The 8,932-nt window shown below is 37.9% G+C and overlaps 1 protein-coding gene across 2 annotated transcripts; it reads right to left on the bottom strand.

The window, feature by feature from the left end:
- Positions 1 to 1,199: 1,199 nt before the first annotated feature.
- On the bottom strand, positions 1,200 to 7,232 carry LOC122085438 (BEL1-like homeodomain protein 9). Of its 2 annotated transcripts, XR_006142128.1 has the most exons (5): positions 5,536 to 7,232; positions 3,537 to 3,904; positions 3,275 to 3,335; positions 2,000 to 2,681; positions 1,200 to 1,524 (listed from the first exon to the last, which is right to left on the bottom strand). XR_006142128.1 is itself a non-coding variant. In XM_042653873.1 (4 exons), exons 1-4 carry the CDS (start codon positions 6,451 to 6,453, stop codon positions 2,148 to 2,150), a joined length of 1,881 nt encoding a protein of 626 aa, XP_042509807.1. In that variant the 5' UTR covers positions 6,454 to 7,232; the 3' UTR covers positions 1,997 to 2,147. The 2 variants fall into 2 exon arrangements, 1 of the variants encoding a protein (XP_042509807.1); XM_042653873.1 differs by lacking the exon at positions 1,200 to 1,524 and having other exon boundaries at positions 1,997 to 2,681.
- Between the last annotated feature and the right edge of the window lie 1,700 nt (positions 7,233 to 8,932).

Below are 8,932 nucleotides of genomic sequence, written 5' to 3'. Positions count from 1 at the left end.
TTTTTGTCTCCCTTTCTTTCCTCTGTGATTGAGCAGAAAATTTGATTGATAAAAGTCGTTATCCAACAATTTATAAAGGGTGTTTATATGGGGCAAGCCAATGGTAGCCAATGGTGGCAATTAAACAACTTGCTCAAAAAACTTCAGTTCAGAAGAGAACCATGGCCTTTTTACCTGAACTTGGAATCAGAGTCCTTATAAACCACCCTAATGCTGCTAAATTGAATGCACGCAATGGGAGGTTGGATGATATATTTAAAAGAGAAATTTTATGTGTGAAAAATATAGTATTAATCTTAAGTTTTGTGGGGGGATTAAATGAAATTACATGAAATTGGTGAAAAACCTGCACAAATACACACTAATTTGACTCAAAACAAAACAGCACACTAAAAATTATATTAAGCTACACTTGCATTTGCACATGTGTTTTGCTAGTGTATATATATATATATATATAGTTCATAATCTTGCTTCAAAGAGCTTCGTCTTTGTTTCTCATGTCTAGTGGATCATCCCCTCCTCCTCTTCATTCTCTTGTACCTTCTTCACCTACGGAGTTCTTATCCTCTTCAACACGCTAGATGCCCATGGGCTAGACGTGAGCCAAGATCCCCGCCTCATTAAGTGTCCAGTGCATTGGAGAGGATCTTATTTCATGTGTTGTGGCAAACACCAACAAACACAAAAATAAACAAAGACAGATCAGCAAAACAAACAAATTTAACAAGATTTACACCCCGATGTGGTGTATTATGTCCTTGGACGAATAAGAAGAAATTTTACTATGTAGACAAGAGATTACACCCAAATAACCGCTTTCAAACCCTAATTTGAAAAACCCCTCAAATTATAATGACTTGCTCAACAAGACGATAGTACATTATATATATACTCCTCCAAGTCACGGGTCAATCCATTAGATCATGAGTCGATTCTATCAATCCAACCCCTCTGGTTTCATCACAGATCTCAGAAAACTTCCCAATCGAGTCGTTGCCAAAATATGTCAGAGCGGATTAATCTTCAAAACGATTCTTCTAAACAGGTCAAGAATTCAAAACTAACTTAACATCATGGAAAATGGTCTACTAATAATAAATCATGTTACCCTTTTGCCTACACCCCGTGTGTATGAGCGAGAAAGAGAGAGAGAGAGAATTGCAAAATCACAATATTAATTCGAATCAAACCAAAGATTTGAAGCCAAGTGAGGAGTGAAAAAAATATTTTCTAGTATACCTCGTTACAATTATTTTACCTTGCTATTATTATGCTATAATTGCTTCTGAAAACATAAAATACATAAAGAGTTAACAAATCACCCAATTACGTACAAGGTGGGGCCAGGGAGACTGGCCATATATAATCCATTTCCTTCTACTTTCATCCAATCTCCCCAACGTCTCATCGTAATTCAATCTCGAAATCTCAGTCAGTGGTTACAACTTTTTTTCTCTCTCTCTCTCTCTCTCTCTCTCTCGTATTCTATTTGCTGCTTTCCTTCTTTCTTGATCTCCTTATCTGTCCAAGACAATAAAAAAAGAAAAGGAAAAAACAGATTAGTTCTCAAGTAGATTTATAAAATTCAATTGCTCACAATCATTACAAAGCTCTTTACAGTTTTCACAAAACTATGATTAATTATGAGAAAATAAAAAAGACTAAGAGGGCTTAGAAAGCAATGAAAGCATGATTTGATTAACACAAACCAACCCTTCCATGCACATATTTTAAGTTTTAATCTTATGTGCCTACGATTCTTTCATCTTGAAAAGTGATATCTTCACCATTTAATAAAATATCTTATGTTTGTTACACCCAAAAAAGAAAAAGTTGATAAAACACCAAACATCAATCATCATTTCAAGCCTTTCTTTGACCATATCAACCCCACTTGACCCACATAAAGGCTTCTCTCTCTCTCTCTCTCTCTCTCTCTCTCTTCATCAAATATATATACACAGGTACGCATATATGTTGTAAGAACTTCACGTACCTTGTTACACCCAGAGAGGGCAATCTCCAATTGACCCATCTAGTCTGTCCTGCGTTATGTGAGCTCGATCTCTATAGAATTTGGCAAACTTTCCCCACTGATCATTAGTAAACAACCTCAGATATCGCAAGCCTCAAAATGAAGTTCATCAGCCAACAAAGTCATGGAGAAACTGTCCCCCAATGTCCTTCCCAAAGTGCCGATTTGGGGCCTCAAAGCTACCAACTACACATCCCTCGTTTGCTTCAAGGCCAAAACGATGAGCTATGTTCATTGGAAAAGGCTCAGACAAGCCGATTCCATTATTCTGGCGCAGGCCCAGTGTCAGTGAAACACCGCCACTGCTGTTACCCACTGCATTGCTCACACCTACTTGGTGATGATGGCTTGATAGATTATGGTATTGAAAGTTGTTCAGCTGATCATTTTGGTTGGGTGCAATGGGAAGTTCACTTCTACTGCGTTTTGTTGGGGGGTTTTGAGAATTCTGGGTTGCAGTAGTCTGTAGTGTTTTGTTGGAGGGTAGTGGGTTTGACGAAGGTGGTTGGTGATCAACAGCCTTGTTGGAATTCTGGTCCTCGGTCTCTGATGCTTTTTGAGCCTGCCGTGTTTCAAGCATGTGAATTTCCTCTACCATTGGCTTCCACAGTCTTACTCTAGCATTGATGAACCAGTTAGAGACCTGGCCAAATCAACAATTATAGAAGAATCAAAACAATTAGGATAACCGAGAAATAGGGAACAATACAAAACAATGAAACAACAATGGTGAAAGTCACTGATCCAGATGAGCACAACATCATACAGTTATCGCCCATCGACTCGTCAAAATCCTGAAGTGCATGTTCAAATCGAACAGTTGACTCACCAGGTTACTGATCTTGATGATCTAATAAATGTTTTACTACTCAATAGTTCTATGACTATGCTCAAGGACAGAAAGAGGTTAAGAACAAAAGATACAGTTCACAATGGAGGAAAATACACATACTGATGCTGTCAGAACTGTTCAGGGTTAAGACCTGTCCAAGAGGTTGGATCACAAAACCAATAACCTTGGTCAGATAGTCATATTGAATTTCTGGAGACAAGTTTCTTTGTCTATTTTGAACTCATTCACCGGATTAGATACATTTTGCTTAGCATATCCTTTTGATAGAAATGGACAATCTATGTAATAATCCAAGAAGAAGAGTTCCTTCAAGTGGGGCACAATGCTTTATTGGTTGCAAAGCTAGTAAAAGAATAGTAAAGACAAATGACAGAATCGTGCACCTGACTCCTTGATAGACCCGTCTGTTTAGCCAACATTTGCTTGTCAGTATCAGTAGGGTAACTGCAGCATCAAACAACAATGGCTTCAAGACTAGCTTTATGTACTAACATGTACTGGGCCAAGTAAATTACCAGGAGAAAAAAAATATGCTTCGAAAAGTATCATTAAACTATCATTTTCCCCTCTCATACAAGTAGAATCAGGAGAATAAGGTTGCATACATAATTTAAAAATGTCATCCATGGAATATGGTTCACTTACGGGTGAAGGAAGTGGTCAAATAACCATGCCCTGAGAACAGCTACCGCACGTTCTGGAAGTCCTCTCTGGGGTCGCCAAACATGTTGATGTTCAAGAATGCTCAAGTTATGAACAGGTCTCTGGCTATTAAGGCCTCGGTCGGCAGTCCCCAACCTAGGAACTCCATCCTTTTCAAAGCTTCCCTCCCCAAGAGTTTTGCTTAATCGAAGTTGATCAGTAATGGCATTCTTCAAGCATCTGAAGTGTTTCGACATTGTTTTGAGGGCAAATGATGCATAAGGGGCTGCATTGCCAAGCCCGGCAACAGACTCAAATGAAGCAACAACAGCATGCATTTGTTGGTAGTACATCTTGTATCTTTTATACACCTAATGGAGAATAAGAGAAACAATATCATAGGAGAACAGAAAGTTCAAGGTTTTGGTAGATCACATCAAATCAAAGGTAAAACACCTCAGAATTTACAACACGAAGCAACATGTTCACCCTGAAGCTGTTGGAAAACCTCAACAAAATAACAGCACTTAAGCTTAGGCATCTGCTCATTTAAACCATAGCAAACTGAAGCCACAAATGAAAATTATACAATATACTTTTCCAATAACTGAAGCAATACTAGATATTCATTGATTTGATTTATTGGCAAAAATTGGAGAACCTTTTCAGTACACGAAGTTGAATACAAGTAACCTTCGCCAGAAAATACAGTTTACCAAAAATAAAATGAAATACAACATCTTAAAGAGGCATGGCTAGTGCAAGTCATCTGCCATCATTGACCTGAATGTAAATACCCATTGTCCAATTTATTGTAAGGGAAGAATGAAGAAAAATAATCAAGAAAAGAAAATAAATGTTTCCCTGAAACAAAAGTTGCAAAGGACAAAGAATGTTTCACTTATTATTCAAAGAATTCAAGACCCTTCTAAAGATTTCACTTATTATTCACAGAACGCCATAAAATTTATAAAGAAACTTAAAAAAATAAATAAATAAATAAATAAATAAAATAAAATAAAATAAAATAAAATATTCAAGATACTTTAACAGGGGTAGCACTTAATATTCAAATAATTCAAGACCCTTGTCCCAAGACAAGACTCAAATAATCCACCTTCAGACAAGGAACTACCATATGTGTGGTTGCAAAAATACTTCTGATACCATTGGCTGTTAACAGATCCTTTGGTTTCACAAAGATATCGGATAACTTTATGATACTCATTTCTCTCTTAAGTGAACCACTGATAAATAAATTGCTTAAAAAATGATGAGAATGGGAAATACAAAAGCTTTACTCTTCAATTTTCACCTATTTTTGTGGAAGAGGAACTTTGTGTGGAAATTTTAACCTTCTTTTCAAATATTGCACATAAGAATATGGAGCAACACAAACTGTAATCACATGCCTTTGTCATGCAAATCTCTCTCTCTCTCACACACACACAGCTTCACACGCCCCCCCGGGAAAAGGGCCAGAAAACATCTGAGTCCCACACCCTTTTGGCTTTGAATAAAAAAATGATGCTTTCCATGGTATACACTTTCTATTTCATCCATTACGAGAATAAATATTTAGAAACAGATTCCTTCAGTCGCTATACGCACACTACAGCTCCAAAATTGATTCAAACGTTCCCCCCCCCCCCCCCAAATCGGATCTCTTTCTAAGGGTGTCAAATAATTAATACTTAGCAAGCACCACACTCTGCATATATTCCCTCTCATCACCTTTCCCCAAAAGACGATTGCGTGAACCTTATGGAAATCGATCCTTCTAAATGTAAACAAGCATCTGCTTCATCAGAAGACTAATCGCAGCATTCGAGGAAGATTAACCAGAGAAAAATGGGAAACAATTAAGAATACTCAAATTGACCAAAATTAGAGAGAGAGAGAGAGAGAGAGAGAGAGAGAGAGAGAGAGAGAAAAAACACAAGCATCCCCATCTAATAGTGATTCAAAGAATTAAAACCCTTAATTAAATAACACGGCATACCTCATCCAGCATTGATAGTAGAGTGTTCTTCTTCCTTTGGTGCTCACTACGAGTAGGATCTCCACAAGCTAGTGAATCATCAACAACTCCAACTCCACCCAAGTTTTCCATAGAAGGATCTATCAAAGAGGAGTCCCCATAGCTTCTATCACTTAAAACTCCTCTACCCACATCACAAAGCTCCTCCATGAGCTGCTGCGCAGGCTTCAGAAACCTCGACCCTTTCAAAACCGAAGCGTAGCCCGTAAAAGGGCCGAGAGGCACAGGACTCCTGGACACATCGTTGGACGTGGAAGCTACATACCCTCCCATACACTTTCCATCGAACACCGCATGCGCAGACTCGTACTGCTGCAAATTGAGCTCCAGAGGGAGATTATGCTGTCCTGGATGGTGAGATGATAGGGACAGCGACAGACCTTGTCCAGTGGAAACCGAATCATGGGCATGGGTTAACGATACGGGCGTAGGCTTGAAGGGGACCACTTCACCACCATTAAAGGAGTGATCAAGATCTCTGAGATTCTGGGCCGTGTAAAGAAAAGGGTTGCAGGCGAGGGAAGACTGTGGATCCAAGAAAGGCTGATGAGACGAAGAAGACGAAGAAGAAGCATTTACGAACCCCCCGAGGTAGCCCATTAAATTCCCACCTTCCGCCTTAACATTACAAACTGGGTTTGGCTTAGAAATCTCGACAGTTGCAGTCCCAGCTCCAGTCCCAGCTCCACCAAGTGGGTTGCCGCAGTTTAGCATGTCAGAGGAGAGGAGAGAGTGATGATCGTACATAGGAAGCAAACCCACACACCCTTGTAGAGCAGCCGCGGCATCATCGCAAGTGGGGTGCGATTGAGAGAGGACTCTCAGCTTATCTCTTCTACTTTGTTGCGGTACATGAAAGGGCTCGAAACCCTCCGCCATGACAAAGAGCTAGAGCTAAGCTAAGCTAAGCTAAGCTTTCAGGAGAAAAGATGAGATTGAAAAGGATTTTGAGTTTTGAATGAAGAGTGAAAGAAAGATTTAAGAAAGGGTAGGTAAAGAAGGCTAAGAAAAAGGTAGAAGATGTGGTGAGAGGGCAACGATGAAAGGAAAGGGCAAAAAAAAATTAAAAAAAAGTTATGATGAGGAGAGCTTAGGAGAAGCTGAAAATAGCAGTGGCGTATGTTAGCAAAGGAATACAAGCAGCAATCGACGTAGAATAAGGAACTAAAGTAGCCCAGCAAGCCGAGAAGAGAGGGGTCTGTCTCTCACACAGTCAATCTCTCTCTCTCTCTCTCTCATACACACACACGAGCAGTAATAGCTCATAGGGTTTCGAGATCAAATGATGACCGGTTATTCCCGGTGGAGAGAAAAGAGAAATCCTAATAAATTTCTGAATAATTTTTTATTTATTTATTTTTTTTTCTGTTTGAAGACTCGCATCGTATCAGATGATTCTGAAATCTGAACAGAGTATCAGATTACAGATTACCAGTACAGTACTTGGACTTTGGATAGTGGTTGCAGAGGAGTTAATTAAATTAAAAGCTCCTAAATAAATAAGAAGTGGAAAGAATTGAAAAGAAATTGTTAGGATCATAGGCTGAGACTCGGCCTGAGAGGGACTGGGAAGAGATCAGAAGGATCATTAATGGATGACGCACGTGACAGAAATTTGAAACTGAGAATGAAGAACGACGACCAAACTCGTCTTCTCTGTTTCGTCTCCATATTTTCCCTTCTTTGGAGCTTTCCTTTTCCTTCTCATGTTACGAGGTAAATCTTTCTGACAAATATAATAAAGATTAACGATAACTAATGTCTTGATCTTAACTTTGCCTCTTTATTATCAGATCCACGTCACGGGTTTGGATTCTTTCCCACCTCAAATGACTATAATATCCTCCCATCTTTTTATGGGACAAACAAAATACAACAAAGTATAATAGAAAAAGATTGGATATGTTATTGGTATGTCGTATTCTAGCATCCATTACTGTCTCTCTCTCTTTTCCTCCCTTTTTTGAAATAATCCTCTCTCTTTTGTATGATATCACATCCGATATCTCCATTGATGTTGTTCATTAACTTATCTGACATACCTATCTTTTTTACATAACAAATATAATTTATGAGAACAAATCCATTAAGAAATAGTCTAGGTCACTAAGGAGAGATAAGGTGTCTGATTCTTGAAAATAACATTATTGCGGCAAATCTAGATGAAGTAGAAAGAAATGGCAAAATCACATATATATATGATATCATTTTTATTAGTTTTGGATAAGCTCGATCCATTATGAAAGATTTAAGGAGATCACATAAACTAGAGGCATGACATTGCTCAACTTCTGATTGATGAGATTCTTGTGTTAGCTAGTCAATTTATGTATGTTTATTTCTAAAGTATTTTGCCAAGCTTCAACGCAGAGGATCATAGTTTAGTTGTTAGAGCTTCTTAGTTGTCACTCTTCTATGTTTAGTGGGTTGATCAAACCCCCTCCCCCCTCTTTCTATTTTGGTAATTCTAAGTAATAAAATATTGATATTTTATAACAAAAAAATATCTATCAACTTGAAAGTTCAACTTAATTTGATTTACCCACTTGGAGATACAAAGTTGATTGAAAATTGAACTTTACCAACTCTAAGGGAATTTCATTCAATCCTTGAAAATACAAGTACAAAAAAGCCTTACAATTTGAGGCCATTCTCAACATAAGGCTAATCCAAGAAAGATGTTTCTCATCAAATGTTTGACTACTACATGTGTCATATCATTGAGGCTCAAAAGAGAAGGATTAACTAGAAAAACTTATTTTAACAGGCCATGAGTGGTAATTTTTCTTTTAAGTAGTGGATTCCTTCCAACATCAAAGTACTATTTCTCACTATTGAAGGGTCCCCATTTCGAATCTTACAATTGGGTGTATTTATGATATTTCATTGTTCAAGGGAACAGAAAATTGTGGGAGGACCAGAAGTTTGGTTTGGTGTTCTTTTTGCATAACATTTTCCTTTTACTTAATTTATTATATGCACATTTATAAAAATACATGATTCCTAGGAAAAAGTTCTAAGAACCAATTACGGAAGGTACATTAGCACCATCTCTCTCTCTCTCTCTCTCTCTCTCACACACACACACACACACATGTGAAATGATCTCTCTATCCCTTAATTTACTAAATCATTTTGTTGTTCCTCCTTGATGTATTCCCTATGCTGCTTGCTCAGAGAACCGCTCGTTAAGAAATGTTTATTCGTGAAGGGTGTAAAACATATTTCCCATAAAAAATAGAAAGTGTGTGGATTGTTTAGAAAATCAATTAAACATAGGCTTATCTATCTTACTCTTGTGATAATGTTTCTTACTCAATGTCTTGTAGAGTGTGGGTAAGTCTATCTAGTTTGTATA

Source organism: Macadamia integrifolia, chromosome 8 (assembly GCF_013358625.1).
Source record: "Macadamia integrifolia cultivar HAES 741 chromosome 8, SCU_Mint_v3, whole genome shotgun sequence".
Classification (NCBI taxonomy): domain Eukaryota; kingdom Viridiplantae; phylum Streptophyta; class Magnoliopsida; order Proteales; family Proteaceae; genus Macadamia; species Macadamia integrifolia.
This window is presented reverse-complemented; position numbering and strand designations above follow the sequence as displayed.

What these genes read in the sequence shown, in the direction of transcription:
- LOC122085438 (XM_042653873.1), bottom strand. Translation starts at nt 6,453, where the DNA reads ATGGCGGAGGGTTTCGAGCCCTTTCATGTACCGCAACAAAGTAGAAGA. An exon ending in TTTGACCACTTCCTTCACCC is followed by an intron (nt 3,336 to 3,536) that starts GTAAGTGAACCA and finishes TTGATGCTGCAG; the next exon opens with TTACCCTACTGATACTGACA. An exon ending in CGGGTCTATCAAGGAGTCAG is followed by an intron (nt 2,682 to 3,274) that starts GTGCACGATTCT and finishes TGATTTGGCCAG; the next exon opens with GTCTCTAACTGGTTCATCAA.